Source organism: Euleptes europaea, chromosome 15 (assembly GCF_029931775.1).
Source record: "Euleptes europaea isolate rEulEur1 chromosome 15, rEulEur1.hap1, whole genome shotgun sequence".
NCBI classification, from domain to species: Eukaryota; Metazoa; Chordata; class Lepidosauria; order Squamata; family Sphaerodactylidae; genus Euleptes; species Euleptes europaea.
Genome location: NC_079326.1, coordinates 14,795,393 through 14,822,236, shown reverse-complemented (window position 1 = coordinate 14,822,236; position 26,844 = coordinate 14,795,393). Strand labels below are relative to the sequence as shown.

The window sequence follows — 26,844 nt, the reverse complement described above, 5'->3', positions numbered from 1 at the left end:
GTTAAAATTTGAGCATGGATAACCAAGCTTGTTTGAATGAAGATGGGCTCTTCAGTGACAGCAGAATGTTTACTCATACAGATAAGATGAATTTTGCGTCATCTGAAATTGCGGCATTTGAAATAAGCGGTAAAGTATTTCCACTGACGGGTAATGATAGACTTACTGTGGGAGAGATCATTAGTGAAAGAATGCTTGAGCATTTTTCTTTGGAAAGGTTTGATTTGATTTTGTTGTTCTGCATGGCATTGTCTTGCTTCAATAATTCCCGAGAGAAATATAGTGGAGTATCATGCCATTGTTCGCTTTACATTTAGGGGTCATTGTTCACTTTCCATTTAGAAATTCTATACAAGTATATGTGTGTCAGATGAATGGGGAATGGCTTGCACATATATAGATCAGTGTTTTTGTCTACTTTTCTATACTTTGCCAGAAAAGTGACCAGGACAACATGTGTATCCCCTTCACAGCAGATACAAGACACGTGTGTTTTGTACTCATATATTCATACCTTCAGGCAGATGTGCCATTACAGTTTAATCAGGAATTACATTTTCTTGCATTCCAAGTAAATCTTATGCCTTTACTAAACCAGCCCTGGGTGGTAAGTTGTTGTGTTTGTGGATCCAACAGAGTGGACAGACCATGGGACCCTATGGTTTCACACTGATGTTAGCATGAACTAACCTTTCAATGAAAGCTGGTGTGTTAATCCAATCTTGTGAATTGCTCAGCATGTGTCTAGATGGAGTTTACCCCATTTATTTATTTAATATACTTCTATACTGTTTTTCCACAACAGAAAGATCTTACAGAAGACGGTGGGTCAATGCTGTGGAATGCTAGAGCATTCCCAGAACTAGTTTGATGCACCCCAGTCTACTAAAAAGCCACACCATACTCACCTTACAGAAAAAGGATGGTGTGAAACAGCTCTAAAAGAGATCAGGAGCCATTAGTACACCATGTGCTATAGCTGCAGTCCTGTACGCACTTATTTGGACTTGGTTCTAATCAAGCATGTATAGGGCTTTTTGACTTTGTAGGTCTGAGAAAATAAGGAAGAAACAGGAAGTAGAACTTTGGGGGTTACCGCATTATGTATTCCCAGCGATGTATTAAGAGTTTGAAAATGTTATAAAAAGGGTTTTTGGATGCCACGGCTAAAAAATGGTTGGAAGACGTCTTCACAGCTAAAGGGGCCAAACAAAGTGCGAACAGTATTTTTTATAACAGTTTCAAACTCTTAATACATCGCTGGGAATACATAGAAAGCGCGAACAGTATTTTTTATAACATTTCCAAACTCTTGATACATCACTGGGAATACCTAGTGCGGTAATGGCCTTTATCTGGAAAGAAACAGAGTTTTCAAATACTTTAAAGAAGCTTACCAAAGAATGCTGTTAACCCATACAAATGCTGTTAGCCTGTACAAATCACTAATGTGGACTCACAAGTAAGTCACTGATTTCAGTGGGTTGGATCTTAGGACTCCCTTGCTCTGGCAAAAGTAGCCTTTCTTCATCAGCAGAAGACTATATTTGCAGTCCTGAGGATATTTCACCGGGAGTAAGTCTCACTGAATAACATGGTGCTTACTTCTGAGCAGAGCTGCTTAGAGTTGCTCCCTTTCTAACTTTGCAGAAGAAACTCATAGGACCCAATCCAATGGGATTTTCTCCAGAGTAACTGTGCACAGGACTGGGGTCTTAAAGAGCTATACATCGCACCCTACACAGTGATCATTCAGAAATGACAGGTCTCCATTACCTATTTATTTTATTTCTCTCACAAACCTCAGAACCAAAAAGCCGGAAAAGGTGTTCCAAAAGCTGCACATGGACCTTTGTTATAGTGTACCTGATTATGCTCACTGCAGGCTTGGGAATATTGGCTTATACAGGTAATTGGTCTTAAATGATATCTACTGTCCTGGATCAAACCACAAAGATAGTATATACAGGAAATTTTCAATATCTTGTTTGTAAATTTAGTTCAGTTAAGATGCTTGGGGAGAAACAGAGAGTTTGGTACATGCCACCACCAGGAATGACAGGCTGGATTGAGGGTGGGGGGAAGACACTTGTGCTAAAGGGCTAAACCCATGTTCTCCCAAGAAGGTGTTGTAGAGAAATCTGGCTTCCAAGAACCAGTTCTTAACTGACTGCTTTATTTCAGACCATGAACGAATGTGTTTATGTCTTTGGAGGGGAGGGGGAGATTCTTCACCACAGTTACCCCAACGTGTCAGGAAGCATTGCAATAGAAACACTTGAACATATCCAAATGAAAACCCTGTACATGTCAACATGATTCTTTACAACTGTAATAAAATCTAAAACATTTGAGGGCATCTCTAATGTGGATGGCAAAACAAACAAAGGATTCACCGAGGACAAATTCCCAGGGTACAAATAAATAACTCTTGCCTCCCAGATTGTTCCCCAGATGTTTTCACATTCAGCCAAAAATGAGGCACATTTTTTATCATAAGGACAATAAGCCTGGGTCAGTTTTTTAAAATGCTTCCTGAACTACAAGATATTAATGACTTCAAAAATTATTCTGGTGTTCAGTAAATGCTACAGGGCCATTACCCTGGGAGATAAAAAGGGACTACTCTGTGCAAACCCATTTTACCAATGAACATGGAACCAGAAGACAAAGGATCAGTTCACACATGTGCAGCATTGATTTCTTAGCTCTAAAGGGTTTACAACGGAGTCTAGAAGCATACCATATTTGTTTGACAGCTAGTGTGGTGTGGTGGCTAGAGTGTCACACTAGGATCTGCAGGGCTCAAGTTCGAATCCCCACTCTGCTATAGAAGATTGTTGGGTGGCCAGTCACACACTTTTAGCCTAATCTACCTCACAGGGTTGTTGTGTGGATAAAAGGAAGGAGGACAAAAGGAAGGGGAGGAGAGCAATGCAAGCCATTTTAAATCCTTATTGGGGAGGAAAGCGGGGTATAACGGAAGTAAATAAATAAATAATGGTGTGGGATCTGCTACAATATGACTGTTCCCATACAACTTGTGATATGCAAGAGGGTTGGCAGTTGTGGTTACCTCCCTTGCCTACATCAACGTGCCCTAGAGGCTAGCAGCGCCTGGTCATATGTAGCAGCTCCCTCCTCAAAGCAGGTAATATGTATTGGGAAGGAGTTAGGGTTGCGAGTCCTCAAGAGACTTTGAGGGGGGGCAGAGACTCACTGGAATGGCAACCCCCAATATCATGACATCATTTTCAGCCGTGTAACTGGAAGTGATGTCACCATGTCACTGGTCACTGTATCATTCACTCCATTGGGAGATGCTGGAGCATGGTCAGGCAATGGGGGCTGGGAGCTCCCCCACTCCCATTGGGTAAATGGCAAGCCTAGAAGGAGTACACAGGTTCTAAGTTTGCAGACCTACTGTGGGATGGCGTTTTATTGGCAAGGGGAGGGTCATTCATCATCATTTACATCAGTGGCATTAGCCAATAGGTACCTGTGCAACAAGCACATTCCACAGGGTAGCAGCAATAGCCATAGTTGGGCTAACTGAAGGAACAATCATATTGCCCTGATGCAAAACACTATGGTATGGGTTGTCAGAAAACATCACATCCCTCCAGCCTAAAAAGAAGACAACTGCATTATTTACAGGCTGTTTGTCCGCGGATGTGTAAATAATGAGAGCTGACACCAGAGCTGGGATAATAAAAGAGCCAACTTTATTTAATTGTTCAAGAGGGATCTGCAGCGCACAAAACCAAAACATCCCCAATAACTGACTGCAGTGCGGGCCATTGCGGGGATGCTGAAGAGTCAGGCCTCCTCTTGCTTTTGCATCCCCGTTCTAAGGGCGAGACCCACCCTGGCTCTGAGCTCCGAGCCGTCACATGTGGTACGGCTGCGCTCTTCCTTGCCAAGCCTTTTTAGTGCTCGAGGGAGGTGTGCCGCGTCCAATCCACCCTAGCCGTGAGGTCTATAGGTAAAGGACAGTGGCACCCCTCAAGGAGTTCCTGTCCCAGGTCCCTGCCAGGCACCGAGGCCCCAGTCCTGGTTTGAGGGTTACTCCTTCATCTTCCCAAGTGATGCCTCAGGGTGGAGGAAGGCTCCTTAGACTGGCGGAGGGCTCCTTGGATCCATCCCACTATCTTGATTCAAAAGTTTCAGTTTCTGCTGTGCTTTCTGTCTACTCAGGGTGAGTCTTCTTTTCTTGACCATACTAATAAAATCTGTAGTTATATTACTGTTAAAATGGGGGTCTGCCTTTGCTTAAGTTGTGAAAAAACAGCAAAAAAGGGCATACAGCATATAAATGGCATAAAATGGTGTAAAATGCTACACAATGAATTGAGAAGACCAGCAATAAAAAACAGACAATACAAAAAGGCTACAAACAAAACAAATAAAACCAAAACACACACACACACACAAATGAAAGGGGGTATATTCAGATCCCTTAGATAGGATTGCATTACCACAGAGCTCCAAGGAAAATGTAAAATAATATCCAGAAATCAGCACAATTGAATAATAGAGAAGAAATAGGTGGTGGGTTAATGTCTATCTCATTTATTCCATGACTTCTTGTCTTCAATCTTGACAGTCTATAAGATGCACAAACGGATAGATCAGATAAATGAAACCTGCCCCCCTTTACCTGAAAAACTGATGAGTCACAATGAAACTGGACAGATGAAGACTTTTTTGGAAACAAATTTCCAGAGAGGGGAAGGAAGCTGGATCAGGAATTTAAAGGAAGAAATCCACATAATCAAGATGAGCAACCAACAACTGCAACTGAAAATTGACAATGTTACAGGTATGTCCTTACTTCACCTGCTGGAGCCTGGGGAGGACGGGGACCCCAGTTGCGTATAATGCCATAGAGTCTACCCTCCAAAGCATCCATTTTCTCCAGGGGAACTGATCTCTGTAGCCTGGAGATCAGCTATAATTCCAGGGGATGGGGATCCCCAGGTCCCACCTGGAGGCTGGCATCCCTAGGCCCAGTCACCTCCCTTTCCCCGCAACAGGACATATCTTTTGATCAGCATACTATAATGCACACATATGTATTCATTCGTTAACCTCTAGAAAAAGAATGAGATTATGGCTTTCGGTTACAAGATGAACGCAGAGGCTTAAGCATGCACTTACCTCACTGTCATGACTCATTTGTCCCCCTGTCACCCGTCTCAAATACAAAATCCTTCAAACCTATGGTACTTAGAAAAAATAGGGAGGGGAGATACATGCACCCCATAAGGAGCGATTCTGCTTCTGTGAAGGCAAGAGATGAATAGAGCTGGTTTGCCATTGCCTGCATGTGGGTATTAACCATCCAAGTATTAACCAGCCCCAGCCCCGCTAAGTTTCTGAGACATGATCAGGCTAGGCTGGGCACTCCTATACCAGTATAGGTTTAAGGCATATGCCGAAGGCTTTTGCATCATATTGTGCTAATGATCTCTTGTCTTGACCATTAACCGTAGCAAGTCCATCCTGCTTCTGTCCTGTGTCTGTTGGACAAAATTCCTTGTCTGTCCTCTCCATTGCTCAGGCTTAGCTACCTTTGCCAACAGCAGGGCGTCTTCATTGTATAGTTTGCTTGCAGTTTTGGCTACCGCTAAGCAGCTTCTTTTTATTTATTTGAAATCTTTCATGCCACCTTTCTCGCAATAGGTATCCAAGGCAGCTTACAAGAAACTAAAACCAAATCAAACTGGCACAGTAGCAATGATCTCATCCCCAGTGTAAGGAGACACCTGATAGCTATGTCATCCTTTGCTTGCAGTTTTTAGGCCTGGGAAAGTTTTTAGCTGATGTAAGCTGGGAAAGTTTGGGAAAGTTATGGCCTACTACCTAGCTATTTCAGAAATGTGTTCATCGTGTATTAAAGTGAACAGATGTGTTTGTGCTGATTTTGCTTATTATAATAGCCAACCAGGTACTTAGAAATTGTCACATGATTGTAATAAGTGACTTCAGAGATTAATCAGATAGGTAAGTTTTCTCTATAACTATGCATGAGTCTGAGGAACAAATCAGATTTTCCTTGGACTGAAGCTCAGCTGTCAGAGATTGAAGGATCCCTGTTTGGTAAGCTACAGGGATCCATTTGGCTTATTTGATATTCCTTAAGAGCAATGAATAAGAGACTGAATTCTAACTTGTTCTAACAGACAACTAGTTTTAATATGCATTAAAATAATGTTAGGAGATTTGATTGTGCTTGCCTGTTTAATTACATTCTGTATAAGTTCAATAATTTTAGTTCTCTATTTTATACTGTCTTGTTTAATAAAACGGACCTTTCCCTTTTCAATAAAGGTTAGAAAGATTCATACAGGTGTCAATTCATTTGCTGGTTACCTGAACAGAGAAACAAAGGACCTACGGTTTGGAAAATACATTGTACTATCAAAAAGTTGGATGAGGTGACAGCCTTTTCTAATTTGATAAAACGGGGAGAATTGTGATACTGTGGATACCAGCCAAGAGCAAAGCCTTGACTTATTCTCAGTTTACATTTCTCTGAATGTTACGAGGCAGAAACACTGTCCGTTACAAAACCATAACAGCAAAAATAAACACACCACAAGAATCACAATTTAAACAAACCAGCCAAATCGGCAACCAGACATTAAATAGTGAAAATCTGAGTGCCCTCAAAAAGCCTGTTTTAAAAGTTTTGCTTTGCAGAAGTTTCTGAAAGCCAGAAATGGGGGGGGGGGGGCTGGTCTGACAACATCAGATAGACTGTTCCACAGTGATGGGGCAGTCAGTGAAAAAGTCTTCGACCAAGCAGAGGAAGATGGAACCACTCAAATGGAAGTTACAGCCAGGTGACCTTGCTGGGCTGAATGAACGTGCTGCTTAGGGACATCTGGGGAGATATATATGTTACTGGAATTCAGCACAGGGTTTATTCTCTTTGGAGAAAAACTGAGCATTTACCCACAAGATTAAGGCTTTGTTTGGACTGCAAACTTGTTTTACCATTGGTGAGTGTTTTAAAGGTCTGAGCATTGTCAACAGATATAAATATCTATTTCAGAACACTTTGAAGGCAAAGGTATTCCAGGACCTCCAGGTGGGTATATATTCCACTTTTTTTCTTCTCTTTTTTTTCTTTCTTTTTTTCCATCAAGTCCCATCTGATTTATGGCGACCCCATAGGGTTTTCAAGGCAATAGACGTTCAGAGATGTTTTGCCATTGCCTGCCTCTGTGACACAACTCGGGTATTTCTTGGAGGTCTCCCATCCAAATACTTGCCAGGTCTGACCCTGCTTACCTTCTGAGATCAGACAAGATCAGGCTAGCCTGGGCTATATTCCACTCCTCACCTTTTTCTTGTATTGTTCTAACCGAATTCCTGTAAAAGCAGCACAGTTGAATCGGTTAATTTAGCTGCTATGTAACTTCATCTAGCATGTTATAGTGGTTGGATTGGGAGACTCAAGTTAGAATCCCCACTTTGCCGTGGAAGCTTGCTAGGGGATGATTGAGTCACGCTCTCACAGTCTATCCTACCTCACCAGGTTGTTGTGAGGATAGAATGGAGGAGGGGATTATGACGTCACTGCTTTGGGTCCCCATTAGGGAGAGAAATGGAGCATACGTATCTAAATAAATAAATAAACCTTCAGAAATATTATTCTGAATTCAAGGTCTGGTAGAAAATGTTTGTCAGTCAAAACAGGCAGAGTTTACACGGGCCAGCTCAAATCTCTTTGAAGAAGGATAAATAGTTCAACTAAAATGTAAGTTACAAGCATAGCTGTGGAGGCAAAAATACAGAATTAACCTCACACAGGGACCCACTAGACATGGTACAGTAAAAATAGACACATCCTAAAACTGCAGCACATATTTGTTTCTACTGCGAAATATATGCTTGGCTACAGCTAGCTCCCCAAGGCATGATTCTCTGATTATATGTGGTTTAAAAAAAAGATGTGTAGGTCGTCCCACCTGTCATGTCATTAGAAGAGAGGCAAACTAGAATGTGAATTGATTCTAAAGCTCTATTTGGATATCCTTGGCTTACACTAACTATAGTTTAAAACTCAGTCTGTGGTCTGTGCTTCTAAATGTACACCAGGCAATCCAGGATTTAGAGATGCCTGTCTGTTTTCAATTTCTGCCTTTCAGCATTCAGTAAAATTAAATCATCACTGGGTCTTTCCCCCCCACATTCAGGTGCCAAAGGAGAAAGAGGAGTTCCAGGAACAAAAGGTGACCAAGGCAATAAAGGTTAGTTTTTATTCACATTGGCTGCTCATTAAAAGATGCAGAAATATATTGGGAACCAGATCTCCAACAATGAAAAACTGATAACTATATCGAATGTCATGCAATGACAATACGTAGTTGCTGACACAGCTAGGCAGCAAGACCTATAAAGGCTGAATGAGAAATCCACAAAGATGGCTAACTTTGATTTCTCTAGTCGAATCAGGGACCGAGCTACAACCTTGACAATAATTGCACCTTCTGACCAGCCAAATACATACGTTTGGCCATTTTTCAGGAGATAAAGGTGAAAAAGGAGACCATGGCTTAAACGGAAGCAAAGGGGATCGAGGGCCAAAGGGTAAGCAAGACACACAAAGAGTATATAATAGTTTTGAACAAACTAAACTTGATTTTAGTTTATTGTAACTATTGTTAAATGCAACAAATGCATTTGGTATTTCAGGTGATGGACATCCAGGACCAAAAGGAGACAATGGTAATTTGTTTTGCTGGCATTATACAACTACCCATTTTAAAAATCCCCAACTCCTTTACTGAAATTGGACTGAAAATGTGAGTTATTATAGCACTCCTTATGTAGTGTTTACACTGAGTCTGTGGCAGGAATTTCCCAAAGTCACAAAGAGTACTTTCCTGGAAGAAAACCTCACCGAATAAAAGGAATTTACTTATGAGTAATCTGTTTAGGATTGCCCCCATACCTGCCTTGCGACGAGTATTGCCAGTCTCCAGGTGGGGTGTGGAGGTCTTACAACTGATCTCCAGACTGCAGAGATCATTTCCCCTGGATAAAATGGTTCCACTGGAGGGTGGACTGTGTTGCACTGTACCATGCCTTCCCCACCTTAAACCCCACCCTCTCCAGGCACCACCTCTAAAATCTCCATGTATTTCCTAACCCAGAGCTGGCAAACCTACAAAGCTGTGACCCTCATCCTTTGTGCGATATTCATTATTTTAAAATAGATATATTCCCTTAAGGGAGCAAAGGATACTATGATAGGCTTCTTAGAATGAAAGTAAACAAGGACATCTTACAGACACCCCTGACTCTGAATTTTTAGTTGGTTTATTGAAGGGTACATCTCAGTTAACAGAAAGAAGAAAGAATACCAAATATCTGTAGTAAAGTTGATACTTGAGGTATATTGAATTCCCCCTCTTTCATGACAGCATTTGAGACATATTTTTGTAAGGTCATCAAAGGATGATATATCATCTATAACATGACCACTTCCAGAAGGCGCTGGGCATTTTCGCCTTGTTGCAATGCTCACATACAGCATCCTAGCCAAACTAAAATTACATGCAAATGCGTGCAACAAACAAACCAACATCCCCTTTTTCTAACCATCTGGGGGGAAGGGGCTAGAGTGCAGAAACACTGAGGACAAGGGGTATTTGATCCCCATGACCCCTACCCATGACCCCCACCCATGACCCCCACCCATGACCCCCACCCACCCATGACCCCCACCCATGACCTCCACCCATCCGTTGCAGCTCCTCCCCCCAAGTGCATCTCCTTGCAGGATTCCAGATATTTCTTAATGTGCCTGCACCTCTTTACTGATCTGCAGCAAGTGTTCTTGTATAGGAACATGTGCAGTCCAATCCTATGCACATTTAGTCATAGTCCCCCTGTAAATGGCAGGGCAGTCCTAAGAAAAGTTGTCTTCTAAGTCCTTTGAAGTCAATGGGTCTCTTGTTTGGAGGTTCTAGCAGGGGAGGGCAGCTATCGTATACCCTTGACCAAAGAACGGTACACTCCTTCTATCTGGGATGGTCATCCTCTTCCACCGAGCTCGCAGCTTCGAGAGGGACACACATGGAGCAGTGAGGGAGGTAGAGGACACCCACCTAGCCAGCCAGATCAGCCAAATCAACCCTGGCCATCAATGGGGTGACAGATGTCTCAGCCAGATCGCCCTCACATCCTGTCAATGGGTTTAGAAGGGAATAACTCTGAATAGAACTGAGCCTAAGAACACTTTCCTGGGAGTTAATCGCATTTGGAAGAGACCTGAGCAGGATTTGGAGAAGACCTGTTTAGGATTGCTCTCTCAGTCTCCTGGCCTTTCACCAGAGGTAATTGTACAGACAACCACAGCCTTAATGTTTTTATTTATATTTTAGGAATTCCAGGAATGAGAGGACTTCCTGGTGTCCAGGGAGAAAAGGGTGAAAACATCTATTTTATCATTTAACTAGCTGCGGTTCTAATCTTGCCATTTTCTTTACATTTTATTCTTTTTAAGTAGTACTACATTCCTAGGACTTTCTCTGCTTTAATTGACCGCTGCAAGTCGAATTTTCTGGTTGCCAATCTTTATCCTGTGAGTGGTGCTATTTATATTGCCTTTGGTAACTTGCCATGCTGATGTTTAATTTTTGTAAATTTCCTTATAGATATCCATAAGGAGTGGCAAGGCAGAAATGTTTCAGATAAATAAATAAAATGGAGTCATGGAAGCTAAAAAGCATAGGAAGCTCCACCAGACTTGTCACATCTTTTTCATTAATAGTGTCCCTGTACTTTGGTTTTAGGAACAGCAGGACCAAAGGGAACCAAAGGAGAACGAGGTATGTCAGGTGATGCACTTTCCCTTCACCGGCTAAGCATCAAACAATTAGCATTCTACACATTTATACATCTATGAAAAGACTTTTTTTGTGTTACCCTTCCATAATTTCAGAGGAATTGCCACAGCAGCATGGTAATAACTTAGATTTACACCAGTTCTCTGGAAAGGTTCCCTTTTAAAATGTGCCATATAAGCATTTAACTAGATACACATGCCAAATGAAGAGATTTCTCAAAGCATGGAAGAAAAGTCTGTTGTTGGGCCAGGTACAGATTACATAAGAACATAAGAAAAGCCTTGCTGGATCAGACCAAGACCCATCAAGTCCAGCAGTCTGTTCACACAGTGGCCAACCAGGCGCCTCTAGGAAGCCCCCAAACAAGATGACTGCAGCAGCACCATCCTGCCTGTGTTCCAAAGCACCTAAGATAATAAGCATACTCCTCTGATCCTGGAGAGAATAGGTATGCATCATGACTAGTATCCATTTTAACTAGTAGCCATAAATGCCCCTTTCCTCCATGAACATGTCCACTCCCCTCTTAAAGCCTTCCAAGTTGGCAGCCATCACAACATTTTGGGCCAGGGAGTTCCACAATTTAACTATGTGTGGTGTGAAAAAATACTTCCTTTTACCTGTTTTGAATCTCTCACCCTCCAGCTTCAGCAGATGACCCCACATTTTAGTATTATCCACTCTCTCCAAACCATGCATAATTTTATAGACCTCTATCATGTCTCCCCTCAGCCGCCTTCTTTCCAAGCTAAACAGCCCTAAGGTTCAACATAGGAGTGAAGTCATAGTGAAATGGAGTTTGCCCTGCAGTGAAAAATCCACACCTGGTCCTGGAGGGAGGTGGTCTGTGCATTAGGGTTGCCAGCCTCCTGATGCAGCCTGGAGATCTCCCAGAGTTACAACTGACCTCCAAGCTACAGAAATCAGTTCCCCTGGAGAAAATGCCAACTTTGGAGGGTGGACGGTATAGCATTATATCCCACTGAGGCCCCTCCCCAGGGTCCACCTCCAAATCTCCAGGAATTTCCCAACCCACAATTGGCAACCCTAGACTGCATACTTACATTTGTTTCCTTACTTACCATATTGATCTACCACCTTTCAAGAATCATGTATCCAAAGCTGTTTCCACCCTTTGTTGTTGAAAGGAGTTATAGAAACATTATACAAAGGAGAAAGTTTAGGTCTATGCTTTTGTCTCAAGCAAGCCTGTTCCTGCAATCTGCAAATGTGGAAGAGAATCAGTACAGGACAAAAAGCTACTGACAACAGGATGTCCTATGGCAACTGCAGTCATTATATAACATACTTGGCCAGAGTCATCTTCATACCACCTATCGGACTAGCTCCAGAAGAAATCAATCAGAATACTTCCAGGGCCTATGGTATTATGACTGCAACCATCATGTGCAGTAAATGCACGCATACCTTATTTCTTTTTCATCCAGGTATTCCAGGCGAAAAAGTAAATGCAAGTCATCTGATGCTTACTGGACCAAAAGGTGAACCAGGAATGAAAGGAGAAATGGGAGAAAAGGGATCTCAAGGTATGATTTGCCAAGCAAGAGCACTGTGTTGTACAAATGGTTTTAAGTAGTTTGTAAGGTAACTGCCTTTCCAGCAAATGTTGTATTTGAATTAGAGATGGAAACCTCACTGGTTGTTCAGAATCCACCGCCTTCTGTCCCTGTTTCTGTTGTGCAAACCACAGGACATGGAGGCTTTACAGCAGCTCCATAGTGAATGGGAAAGTAGAAAGTGTGGCTTCCTTCACCCCGGATGACCAGCTCTGCCTGCCAAAATATCCTTTCCCATTATGACTATAACTTAGCCCTGGCCTCTTTGCCCCGAAGCACTTCAGAGCTGTGGTTTTCAGACTGTTGGAAATGGGACCCACTTCTAAATTGAGTCTACCTTGTAGGACCCACCACTGCAGTGCTGCAGGCTGCTGGTAGTGCTGGCCTGCGAGGTGATGGGCCGAAGCTGTGCCCTTCTCCTCCTGTACAGTTGGTGGCAGAGCCAAGCCCCTGTGAATGAAGGGGGGCAAAGAAGAGGGGGGAAGAGAGAAGGTGGCAACTTCTCCTTTGCTACCAACCCTCTCTTCTCCCTTGCTGCCACTGCCGGGGGTGGGGGAGGAGGGCAGGGTCTCCTCCACCAGCTTGTGAGTTTAAGCCTTATGACCCACCAAAAAAGTGGAAGGAAATAGCAGGAACTTTGGGGTCATGGCTCGCAGTTTAAGAACTACTTCCTTAGAGAAAGAAGGCAAAAGACAGGCAGTAAGCAAATCAAAAGCTGCAGACTAATGGTATGGCCCCATGTCTAGAAAGGTTACTGCTGGCAGTTCTCACACAGGATGTGAGAACTAGAAAAGACAAGGGGCTGCAAGCTAGGACAGATGACTGCACGGTTCACTGAGTAACATTATGCCACTGTCTGAATAGCTGAAAGTGCCAGAGTAGTTCATTGTGGAGCACAGTGCGGGCACAAGAGCCACTATTAGTGGGAAGACAAAGCCATGCCTGACAGCAGCCCAGGCAGAAAACAAGCCTTACCTAAAAGGCTTGAAAACTCTATTAGGTCAGGGGAGCCAATGGGTCACTTGAGTACACGGGGGTCACTGTGCAGCTGGAGAAGATATTGAAGCCCAGAGAACTTCCTTACCCATGGTGGCTTACTTCTTAGAGTGGCTTACTTCTTAGAGGACAGAGCCAGAGGTTCCTGTTTCTAGCCAGAGGGTTTCCTGATAGCCACTGGGCAGCAGAATATGATGGGCACATATGAAGATTTGAGCTCTTGTAGGAGATGTGCGAACAGAGGCCATGCAAGATCAAATTGTGGTACCTACCTTGGGAATGATTGAGAGAGAGAGAGAGAGAGAGAGAGAGAGAGAGAGAGAGAGAGAGAGAGAGAGAGAGAGAGAGAGAGAGAGAGAGAGATGGACTACTGATGCTTCTGGGTTGCATTTCTATGTGTGTGGGGCAAAGGGTTGTGCACACTTTAAAGCATTATTTACGTTATGTCAGTATTCAAAATGTTGGTCTAAACAAGAGATTGGTTCATTCTCATTCCTATCATACACACCATGATTAATATCACCCCTTAGACCATCCCTTCATCGGAACTGTTCCTTTGATTCTAGTACAAGTCCGATGCACCCAAAAGACTGAAACTTGACAGATGTGCTGCTATGAGCTATTCTCTTAGATGACAGTGGGTGCAGTTTTTTCAGTCAGGGCCCTCCCTAAAATGGCTGGCCTGTAAAACCATCGCCTGTTCTTGTCATGACCAGTTCTGAGGACCACATTTTGCATTCAGACTGAAAAGGCAAAAGGCACAAGAGCCGTATCAACCGGCCAGTTGCAGGAATATCCCTATTGTCTCTGGGTTAGTTGCTGAAATGCTAAATCCTTCATATAGAGGATAATAATATCAATGTGTTGTATCTTTAGCGCCTGAGAACAACGAAGATGGTACGTTAGGTAAGCCAAATCCCCTCCCCACTCAGGCTCAAAGTCTAAAATGAGTTTTGTTCAATAGGCTCTCCAGGAATTCAAGGAAAACCTGGTGAAAAGGGAGATGTGGGGCCACCCGGACTGACTGGTGCTACAGGGCAGAAGGGTGACAGAGGGGATCAAGGCAACCAGGGTAAGAGAACAAGGTGCAAGACCAAAATGTTGATGCCATTTTTAGACTTATGGAATAGTCTTATCGAACCCAGCAAGTAGCTGACGGAAAGTGTGAACGTAGTCCTGTTGTCTGTATGATTTTCTGTTCTGTTCCTAATGTTTCTGGTATCCTTTGTAGCTGGCCATGTGACACAGAGGTATCAATGTATTAGCCAAACCTGTATGCTCTCTTTCAGGTATGGTGGGTCCCCCTGGAATTCCTGGAGAAAAAGGTACACTGCATAGCAATACAATTTCTTCTCTCTTTTAAAAGTAGTTAAAAAAAACAAAACCTTTTCTATCCTGCCTTATTCCTTTGGGGACCTCTTATATGGGCCTTTCCTCTAGGACCAAACCAAGCCCTGCTTAACTTTTCTAAGTTGCCGTATTGTGCGTCCTCCAGTTAGACAAGACATTTACCCCATATAACCTAGACACATTCGTTCTCTAATTTCTGTAGTGATTTCCGCAGCAAGGATCTAATTTCTAAATTAAAGGGACAAAGAGAACTCTTTCCCATGCCTGCAAAAACTAGAAGCTGATCAGCTGTCAGGGCCTGATTAACAAATGCTTCTACATTCAATTTACCCACCGACCTTTCACTTTCCACAAGCTGTCAGTGAATTGAGCTTCTACTTCATTGTAGAAATTAATTCCGAATCTCTGTGGCCTTTTCCATTCCAACATTTGTCAGTCTACTTTATGGATTTGCTGCCTAAATCTGTACTCATTTACATAAGTGTGAATGAAAACAAGTCTGGAGCAAAGGGGTGGGAGGGAAATTACTCGAGATGAACCAGAGCATGGTCTCACTCTGAAAATAGCCTTTGTTGTGAGGCAATTTAAAGAAAGGGCTACCTATGCCACATAAGCCTGCAGAGCAATTTTCGTATTGCTCCATCTGCAAAGATGGTGTCTTATACTGCAGGATTAAGGGATGACCTTTCTAAATCTTTCCTTACTCGCCAGATATGGAAAAGCTCTTAACTTTTTTGCTGTGATTCCTGAAATTTATCCACAGTTCACTTTGGTTCACTTTAAAGGTGTAGCTGGATTCTTGGGTCCACATGGACCTCCTGGCATAATAGGTATGCCAGGAGAAAAAGGACCGGAAGGAACAGGATATATAACAATATTTTCCAGTCTGTTGAAATATCTGACACACTCTTTCTTCTTTCAGGGCTTCAAGGACCAAAAGGAAATCAAGGGGAAACGGGTAACAAAGGAGATCCTGGTAAGATGAAAATGCTCAGATTCAATGTGTGAAGAGCCAAACATAACATGACGTGCTGACTCTTAGATTTACTTAAAAGCAGCCATGGGAAGGGAGCCACCAATAGAGTAAGTTATGTCCAGGTGGGTTCTGGACTTTTTCTGGAATTTCAGTTATCTCCAGACTTCAGGCATGAGTTCCCCTGGAGGACATGGCAGCTTTGGAGCATTGACATTATGGTGCGCCATAGAACCTAGGAGAAACTGCTGTCCTAGAGTCACATCATATTCACATTGACCTTTCTCTCCTCCACAAACACCACCTTCCCCAGGCACACACCCCAAAATCTCCAGGAATATCCCAACTTGGAGCTGGCAAACTTAAATATCTTCCATTCCACTGGAATTTGTCTAATGTTTTAGACCACTAAAGGCACTGCGCTCCACAAATTTAGAATTTTATTTGTGAGTTCTGATTCCTGGAGAGACAATTTCTGATTTATTAATAAATGGAACTTTATTTACTCCCTCTGCAGATACCCGCTGAAGACATTTCACAATGTTAAAATAATCCAATAAAACCATAAACATAAAATAAAACCATAAAACAGAATAAAAACAGGATAATCATAAACATTAATAAGCAATAAATAGCAACCTAAAATGATGTTCCTAAAACAGTCCTCAGGCTATAGCAGATGATAAAAACAATTTTAAAAGATAGGACACTTGAGTTAACAGCCTGGTTGACAAGAACTGTTTTGACCTGGCTCTAACGGAGAGTGAGGTAGGTCCCACGCAGGCCTTCAGGGGGTGGGCTTTCCAATCTCCATATTCCAAATGCCTGAATACATTTATTGGGATTTAAAATATCAAGTACAATTTTGAAATTGTTTTTTGGTTTTGCTACCCTTTACAAGCTATTTTCAATTTGTTTTTAGGCCTCCCAGGAAGAGAAGGGCTGAAGGGGGATCAAGGAGCTTCGGGTAAGGTGGAGTTATTCTGTGAAACAAATTACTCAAAAGAATGAGGGCTTATCGGACATTTTTCTCTTTTGACCAAAAACTGCACTGTAAGGGATAGGCCAGAATTATGTTTGGCAGCAGATCCAAGTCTCCGAGCGATGTGGGATGGGCCACCATGATTATGAGTCAACTGGAAGCTAGAAAGAGCTTGACTAACCCTTCCCCCGGTTTGCCACTTCTGCTCTGTTTTTTCCTTCCCCAACTGCCTTTCCGCAACCAGGTTCTTGGGTGTGTTTGCTGCAGCTGGGAGAAAAACAGCTGTGAGGGGAAATAGTGTAGGGACAGGTAGGGGCAGAAATCAGCACCCAGTCACTGTAAAGCAGTGGCTGCTGCCCCAGGTGGGTAGGAGGTATGTAAGCCAGCCAAGGGACAGACCAGACAGAACTCCCGAGCTCCTGGCTAATCAGAAGGCTATGGCCAGATGCAATTTGCCAGAGGTGAGGCTGGTTAGAATGGGGATGAAAGGACACGACCAAGTGGGGCCAGGTGGGGTTAGGCGGGGAGAACAGAGGGAGGGGGTGAGAGCTGAAGAGTCAGAGGAGGGAAAGTAGAACATGGCCAGAAATGTGAAGTGGAGAGAAGACAAGGGGGAAAGCAAGGAGAAGATAGACATGTGGCCAAATTGCCCGGGCCCTTAAACAGGCTGCCATATGCACCCGGGGGCTAGGCAATTTATGAAGGCAATCTGTACATAAACATTGAGAGCAAGGAAGAAAAGGAGCCTAGAGAAGTGTGTGTGTGTGTTAAGTGCCGCCAAGTCATTTCTGACTCATGGTGACCCTATGAATCAATGTCCTCCAAAGTGTCCTATCCTTAACAACCTTGCTCAGATCTTGCAAATTGAGGGCCATGGCTTCCTTTATAGAGTCAATCAATCTCTTGTTGGGTCTTCCTCTTCTCCTGCTGCCCTCAATGTTTCCTAGCATGACTGTCTTTTCCAGTGACTCTTGTCGTCTCATGACGTGACCAAAATATGATAGCCTCAGTTTAGTCATTTTAGCTTCTAGGGTCAGTTCAGGCTTGCTTTGATCTACAACCCACTGATTTGTTTTTTTGGCAGTCCAGGGTATTCAAAGGAGTCTACTTTCTTCCTCTCAACTTTCTTCATTGTCCAGCTCTCACACCCATACATGGTAACAGGGAATACGATGGCATGAATTAACCTGATCTTTGTTGCCAGTAACACATCCTTACACTTAAGGATTTTCTTTTCTAGCTCCTTCATGGCTGCCCTTCCCAGTCTCAATCTCCTTCTGATTTCTTGGCTGCAGTCTCCTTTTTGGTTGATGGTGGAACCAAGGAATAGAAAGTCTTCAACAATTTCAATTTCCTCATTGTCAGCCTTAAATTTGTGTAATTCTCCTGTAGTCATTACTTTCTTCCAAACCTTTATTGGCATAGAGACAATATTAATGTTGTCATCACTTTTGTCTTCTTGATGTTCAGCTGCAGTCCTGTTTTGGCACTTTCTCTTTTAACTTTCAGCAGTAGTCATTTCAAGTCTTTACTATTTCTGCCAGTAATGTAGTATCATCGGCATATCTCAAATTGTTAATGTTCCTCCTCCCAATTTTCACTCCACCTTCCTCTAAATCTAATCCAGCTTTCCTAATGATATGTTATGCATACAGATTGAAGAGGTAGGGAGGTAGGGAGATAAAATACATCCTTGTCTGACACCTTTGCCAATTAGAAACCATTCTGTTTCTCCATATTCTGTCGTAATCGTGGCCTCTTGTCCAGAATACAGGTTGTGCATCAAAACAATCAGATGTTGTGGCACACCCATTTCCTTTAAAACCAGCCACAGCTTTTCATGATCCGCACATTCAAAAGCTTTGTTGTAATCTGTGAAACACAAGCTGATTTTCTTCTGAAATTCTCTGTTTCAATATGATCTCTAGTGCCTCTTCCTCTTCTGAATCCAGCTTGAACATCAGGCATTTCTCATTCCATATATGGTAACAGTCTTTGTTGTAGGATTTTGAGCATCACTTTACTTGCATGAGAAATTAATGTGATGGTTCGATAGCTGCTGCAATCTTTGACATCTCCTTTCTTGGGAATTGAGACTAGAGAAGTAGCCAATTGTAAAATGAGAAAGAAAGACTCTTTGGTTTTAAGTAGAAAATATGATGATGGCCTCTTTCATGCTGGATCCCAAGAGTTATGAGTCCTGCCCAAGCAAATGCCCACAGTGACCAAGAAACCTTTCCTGGCACCCAAGTTTTCCAGGTGAAGAGAGAAATTAGTTAGGGACAGCACCAGACCTTAGTCTGTGGGCTGACACTGTGGAAAACACATGGAAGAGGGGACTTACTTCTCCCCCACATGCTGTTTTCCCAATCTGAAACAGCTCTGGAAAGGGCACCATTGAGGAGCTCCATTGGGAGCTTCACATGTCCTGATGAGGCACACACAATCTTGCAAAATGGGGCATCTCATTGGTTACCCATGGGCTTTTTCAAGTCAGGAAAATAACGGGGGGGGGGGGAGAGAGAGACACATAAGACTCATCTCCTTGCATGGGAGCTCATAAAGTACATCTGGCTGCAAGTCTTCATGGTGGACCTGGATAAAACCAAAATACTTTGTAACATGTAACATAGTTAGACACTGATTTAGTGAAATGGACAAGGGATGGTAACCATTAAGTTATTGTATGGAATGCTTTCATAGCTTGATAGCTATACCTTTTTGTGACATTTACTTTTCCTTGGTAACAATGAAGCACTAGTACCCTTTCCCTAGGGGCCAGAGGTCTTCCTGGAGAAAAAGGAAGTAAAGGAAGCACTGGGGATCCTGGACATGAAGGTGGACCAGGAGCAAAAGGAGAAAAAGGAGAAAAAGGTGTTGTGGGGCCTCAAGGTAAAAACAAACAACCAAGTGGGGGAAATCCTCTTCTGATGCTTCTAAGGTATTGGGTCCTTGCATTCGGTTTTAGTAGTACCTGGAACTATAGTATAGATCAGGATTAGAATTCAAAATTGTCTCAGGGATTCTGAAAAGGAGGATGAAAATAGCAAAATGGAAAGTCAACAAATAAAGTGCAAAATAATCAACAGGAAAGATAAAATAAAGGTACAATCCATCCCTACAATAAGGTTATTTGCCTCTGCATTAGAGTTATCAGTAGCTATCATAAGTTTCAATGCAAGCAGATCACAATGAGCAAAAATGCCAGTGTATATACAAACCTACACCCTGTTTAGCTCAGAAAAGGAAAGAGAGTGAGGAATTCACACATGATTTTGAGATCTGTAAGAGGAGGAAGAGGAAATGTTGCAGAGTCGCCTAAATGCGGTTAGGAAATCAGGCAGTGTTATAGCTGCATTGGGACATAAAAGAAGAGTAGCTGGTGTCTTTGGTTGGTGGGCAAGAATTTTCATTCCAAAGTGTACCGTATATACTCGAGTATAAGCCGAGTTTTTCAGCCATGATTTTTGGCTCGGCTTATACTCGGGTCAATACGGTAATTCGCCTGCCGGGCCCTCTCCCAGCGCGCTCCCGCCGGCCAGCTGATGGGCAGGCTGTCCCGCCTTCTCCCCCCCACCCCACCCGATCATGCCTTCTGCGTGGCGGCGGTGGCTTCTTCTCCCCCCACCCCATCCCACCCGATTGCACCTTCTGCGCTGCGGCGGTTTCTTCACCCCCCACCCCACCCCACCCCTCCTTCTGCTGGGCGGCGGTGGTTTCTTTCCCCCACCCACCCCCACCTCACCCGGGCCGGTCCTCCCACTTTTCAGCTGACCCTGCGGGGCCTCTTGCACGCAGGGAGGGGGCAGCCGCCGCCTGCCCGTGCGCCTGGAGCCTGGTCAGGTAAGCCTGCCGGGGGGGAGGGGGTGCATTTCCCCCTCGGCTTATTCGTGGGTGCCTAATTTTTCTCCATTTTTACGGTGAAATTAGGCACCTCGGCTTATACTTGGGTCGGCTTATACCCGAGTATATACGATATTCATATAAAAATTACAACCATAATTACCTGGATATTTGAGCAAACATTTGTTCCTTTTGATGTTCAATCAGGATCCTCTGGGATACAAGGGCCTAAAGGTGAAAAGGGTGCTCCAGGTAATTAACATTAGTTTTTTTTCCCCTTACCTTACCAAAATTAGGCAAGGTTACTATCACAATCCTTCTTATATGGGTACTGAGGGAGAGAGAGCATGCTTGTTTGTTTGCCAGAATGTTTATTTGGAGTTTTAATTTTCTCACCAGAGGCTTTTTCAGGTTAACATACAAATAACAGAGATTTATTAAGCACTGTACAAGGGATGGTTTTGGCAGGGAAATTGTGATTATGAGAAGCATAGAACCAGAGCTATTTCATAAGTTTCACTTCAGAGAAGGCATAGTTGGTACAGTATTACATTTCTTAGATTCAGTTCACAAATTCAGTTCAGTTCCCAGAACTTCTTATAGATGTTTCTATACAAACTCTGCTGCCTAGCTATCAGGGAAGTTGGAGACCCTACAATCTCTCTTCCCCAGAGAAACACAGAAGTATGGAGATTTCTCCTCAAATCTCTCTTCCAGATCTCACTATAGATATACCTCACTTTTGTGGCAGTAATCCCTAAACAACACCCTGTATTTGGAATATCTCCTTCCCAGAGCCTATTCCCTTCCAGGGTCCCTTTCCTGCCAATCTCTGCCTGTCAGTCCACAGGATTTGTTTTACACCAGTTTAGGCAAATCTGAACCTTCAGGTTCTCAGAGTCAAACACAGCTACTGAACACTCAAGTTCCAAAATCAGAATCCTTTCCTTTCTTCAGAACAGAGAGAGAGTTCCTTAGCTCTGCCCACTCCCTTTCTCTGAGCGTCTCTCAAAGATTAACTCTTTGTTTATCAGAGTTACCCTATTTCAAAGCATTATAGAGATTCACTGGGCTTATGCAGCTCCATATGAGATAGGGCTAGTCTATCTAATTCCATATCTTACTGAACCAATTGCCCAGGCAGAGTAAGGAGCTATTCGTAGAGCTCTTCCAGCTATTGAAATTAATGGGGCAGGTACTGACTATACAAGGAACTGGAGAGAGGAACTGGATCCACTAAATAGTATTATATAGCAGAGGATCGAGGATAGATAGATAGATAGATAGATAGATAGATAGATAGATAGATAGATAGATAGATAGATAGATAGATAGATAGAGAGATAGATTTTTCCTCTGTATATCCTAGGGTTCAAACAGACAAGATGCAGATCATACATCTTAGTCCATCCACAATGTCCATCAGCTTCAGTTTGCCTTGAGATTTTTGGGAAAGGAAAGCAGGGGATGTTTTATACTTCTGCCACTAGAAGGTTGTCCTCTAAAAACATGCTTTCTCCTTTAAAATGTGAACAGTGAAACTAAGTGGAAGTAGAAAGGTTAAATCCCCTTCCCTGTAGGGCTCCATGGCAAACCACAATTTTATGAGCTTGCAATTTGTATTTTCAGTGCATGATCTTAGGGCTCAGACAGACAAGGCAAAGTGTTATCTGTTACACTAGATGTTGTCTACTTAATATTGCCCAGGGACAGTTTACCTTCAGCCTTCTGTGAAGAAGCAGGAATGGCTGACTTTTGGGATGTGAAATTGGGGAGGGTGGCAAGTGAAACCTGTTGTTCAACCACACAGATTCTAGCCCCACATCTTGCATCCCAGCAGTCATTGTATTTGTAATAAAAATGGAATGAGAGAAACCCTCTCTCACCTGTTACACATACCTTGGCCAATATCTTGAGGTCTTGCCTCTTTTCCTTTTGATGTACTTTTTTTTTTAACAGCAAGAAGTCCCAACATAAGAATTGCTGAAGGAACTAACCGGGGCCGTGTTGAAATTCTGTACAATGGGCAATGGGGTACAATCTGTGATGATAGTTGGGACCGACGTGATGGAGAGGTGGTTTGCCGAATGTTGGGATACAGTGGAACAGCCACTGCTTTCACTGCAACTGCAGGTAATTTATTAACCGATTCCATGGCTAATTTAATCAAGTCACAAAACTAAAGATTCAGTTCCACTGTTGTGTATAGTGCCGCAGCAAACTTACGGCGACCCCTTATGGGGTTTTCAAGGCAAGAGACTAACAAAGGTGGTGTGCCATTGCCTGCCTCTGCGTCATGCCCCTGCTATTCTTTGGAGGTCTCCTTCCCATCCAAATACTAACCAGGGCCAACCCTGCTTAGCTTCTGAGATCTGATGAGTTTAAGTTAGCCTAGGCCATCCAGGTCAGGGCTCATTTCTGCTACTTGTATCCAAAACTAATAAGATGACAGGAATCCCAGTAGGTCAGGTTAGGTAGCATATACATAAATCTGTCATCTAAAACATATCACCAGAGTGTAAATACAAATCTCAAACATTCTTGTCCAAGATGGTAAACTAGGCACCCTAAATATATTCTCCTGACCAAAGACTGAAGGCATTAGAACCCCTGTGCTTATTTTTTTTTAATTGCCATCAGGAAACCCAAGTGTCACCAATGGAAAATAGTGTGCACGATGCATAAATGTGCTTCATTCTTTGTTGTCATTATAACATTTACAACTCCGAAGATTGTTTGATTATAAAATTTATTAAATTTGTACCGCGCATTATCCCAGCCAAGGCTGGACTCAGAGTACCTCACATCAATATATCATTCAATATGATCCATATTACATTAACATAGAAAAATATAATTCTACAATTAAAACCACAATCCCCTAAAATCTAAAATCCAGCTGGTGCCCAATTTCTTGACACAGGTTCGCAGCCAGCCTAGAGAGGAATGGTCAAGATCCCCATGTCGGTTCAAACTCAATGTAAATAGGGGAAGGGGAAGGACAGGAAAGGAGGCCGGGTATGATGGAAACCGTTGCTGCCTCAACTATAGTCTGGTGGAACATCTCCATCTTACAGAGTTCATTTCAGCTGTATTAGTATGTAGTAAAAGAATGAAATTTGAATCCAGTAACACCTTAAAGGCCAACAAAATTTACCTGGGTATTCAGAGCATACTAGGATCTTTCCAAACAGAGGTTTGCATTGGTAAATGCAGCTGTTGCTCAGCTGTTGTGCAGGATCTAAAAATATTTCCCAGTCATTTTCCTCATATGAAAATTGCCTTTTCCAAGATCTCTTTCTCCAGCCACACTTTTCTGTGTGGAATGTGGTTGCATAGGCATCATGGTCACCTATTGGATAATGTCTGTGACATCATTTACAGGGAGCAGCACATTTCCCCGCCCTCATGCCCATGCCATTTTGTAACTATTACAACAGTTAAATTGTATCAGATTTTTAAAAAGATGTCAATTGTTTCTTTATTCTATACCAATCATGGAAAAACTTCAAAACCTTTTTAAAATGATATATCGTCAAAACTCCACTCTCCTCTCCCTCCCCGAGTAAGGCTCTGCCATTTTTTTACCCCTTTCTCCAAATTATCTTTAATTTAATTCTTTTTAAATTCTATAACACAGTCACATTCATTTTGGCAGATTTTCTAAAGACAAACAGACATGCCCTTCAGCAATCTCTGGCTAGGTTTTTAGTACTGGATTTTAATTAATAACTTTTAATGTTTTAAGGTTTTATTGTGTATTATGTTTTATTTTGTAACCTGCCTTGGGTGGGATCCCCAGAGAGGTAGCATGAAAATTCTCTAGATAAATGAACAAATAAATAAAGTCATATCTCTCTCCATAATATGAGGGTTGGGGCTGCTTTATGCTGCTTGGTTTTATCATGGCCAATGGGGCCATTGCTAGTTCATATACACATGAACATCGCTTGATATCTTATCCCTTCATCTGTCAACTCTCAATGACCCTCAGTGGAAAGTGTGAACCATCTCTACTGAAAAAAATGTTGGATGTGAGTTGATCTGTCTCTGATCCTTAATGTGTGGGGAATCATTAACACATGTAAATAATTGTATGATGACACATTGAACAAGCATTGAGCATGCACTGTGAATGGGCTCTAGGAATACAATATATTTAATGAATCGTCTGAAAACAGGGACTGGGCAACAATAATCACATGCCATCAGGAAAAGCTAGGCACACTCTCCACATGAAAGTTAGCAACAACAAAAAAGCCAATAGAAGCCCAGAAAACTGGGTCCTGACCTTCTCTGTGCATGAGTATGCTGTTTTAAAAAATGAGAGAGGGAGAGGTAAACTAGGAATGCATGTGAGCATTCCTCACTGCTCTGCAAAGGACTCTGTCTCTTAAATTTTGCTCTGTTCCCTTTCTCCATCACTTCTTTTTCTTTTCACTTTCCTTTTCTTTTTCTTTTCTTTTTTGCCATCAAGTCACAGCTGACTGATGGTGACCCAGTACGGTTTTCAAGGCAAGAGATATTCCCAGCTGGTTTGACAATGCCTGCCTCCATGTTACACCCCAGATATTCCTTGGAAGTCTCCCATCCAAATACATGCTAGTGTCAAGGTTGAGAGTGTCTGACTGGCCTAAGATCACCTGGCAAGTTTCCATGGCAGACTGGGGATTCAAAACAAGGTTTCCCAGATCCTAGTCCAACACCTTAACCACTACACCATGCTGGCTGTCATCACTTTTCATACATATGTCTTCAAATCAAAGCCTTCCCTATTTAAAAGTGGTTTATTTATGTCACCTTCTTCCTTTCTCTCCATAAATAGTAAGACAAGGAGGCTTACAAAGCATACAGGGTGGTACTGTGGAATAAAGTAAGACCATATTATAATTCTCAATTATCATGGAGACAGTAAAGACAGTAAAAGTTTGCTCACAAATTGAGACTATAGATCCACAAGCTATTTAGGACTACAGAATCCATTGGATGGTTGACTTGAAGAATATATGAAGGCCAATCTCTTTCAGTCGTCTCTTCAAGCTCTCATGGTTTTCACTGAACACTGTTTGTCTGAGGTTCATGGGAGTTCATTCTCATGCTCGTCCTCTGTCTCATGTTCGCCTATGTTTCTGGGCTGTTGCTACAGCTGAAAGAGGAACTTCCTTAGTTTTCCTAGAATATCTGTGTTTGCAAAAACTGCCAGTCTTTGATTTACCAGAGTTTCGGTGAAAGTCTCAAACTTTTTGTTGTTTGGTAACTGAACAGGCTTGTAATCCTTAATTACAAAGCCCTATGTCAGTGTCTGTCCCAATTTTATAAGAATTCAAGGTTTGAAAGCAAAGTCAGTCATTTGGCACTACAGTTCATGGCAAATATGACTGTCAAGATTGACATCAGTAATGTTTGTGAACTAGGACAGTTTGACATTGTCCATTTTAACTTGCTTGGTTGCTACATTTTGCAAAAAGGTCATGGTGATTTTCCATCTTGGCATTAATAGCGATTGTTAATTTTTGTTATTTTTGATCCAAATATGAAAATAAAATTGGTCAGAGGAAGGAAAGATGGGAGAAGCATCAGTCCATCTGTAGGAAGCCAAAAGAAAATGGGCTTCAAGAAATACCCACATGGACTACTCAGAATCATGCCTAATAATCAAAATAGCTCTTTTGGTATCCATTTCCCACATCCGTCTTTCATTCTCTTCCCTTTGCAGAATGCCAAGAGCTGTTTTTTTTTCCTATGTTTTCTAGCCAAGTGATCTGAGAAACTTATTAGATGTCTGCTTTTGAGGCACATTACAAATTTGTGGTGGGTTGTTTGTTCTACAGTAGCTCATTCCTACTTTCTTTTGCTTCCTTCTTGCTGATAACAGGCACTGGAAAAATCTGGCTGGATGAGGTGAACTGCTTAGGAACAGAATCCTCCATTAATTTGTGCACGAAATCTGACTGGGGTGTACACAACTGCATTCATAATGAAGATGCTGGTGTAGAGTGTTCCTAATGACAGAATGTACTGCATTGACGTCTGTCAAAGAATATTACCCAATGAAAGGCTTCTGAACTGTATTCAGTGTGACTGGGACTTGTATTTCTGGGCTAGTTATGCAGTGTTTTGTTTTATTTTTTTCATCCCACTTTACCTACACCTTTAATGGGCACAGAGTATCAATATCAGGCTACATTATTAGAATTGTAATAACACTGACAAGCATTGATGCATTTGCCAAATTTTTAAAAATGGAATAAGGAAGAA

The 26,844-nt window shown here is 42.4% G+C and overlaps 1 protein-coding gene across 1 annotated transcript; it reads left to right on the top strand.

The window, feature by feature from the left end:
• The first annotated feature begins 47 nt into the window (after positions 1–47).
• MARCO (macrophage receptor with collagenous structure) lies at positions 48–26,592 on the top strand. The gene is made up of 17 exons (XM_056861598.1): positions 48–129; positions 1,808–1,909; positions 4,607–4,822; positions 7,061–7,096; positions 8,208–8,261; positions 8,548–8,601; positions 8,707–8,739; positions 10,401–10,445; positions 10,812–10,856; positions 12,323–12,412; positions 14,412–14,510; positions 15,711–15,764; positions 16,684–16,728; positions 19,519–19,635; positions 20,794–20,838; positions 22,546–22,719; positions 26,462–26,592. The coding sequence occupies exons 1-17, from the start codon at positions 66–68 to the stop codon at positions 26,590–26,592; spliced, it is 1,404 nt and encodes a 467-aa protein (XP_056717576.1). The 5' UTR covers positions 48–65.
• The last annotated feature ends 252 nt before the right edge of the window (positions 26,593–26,844 follow it).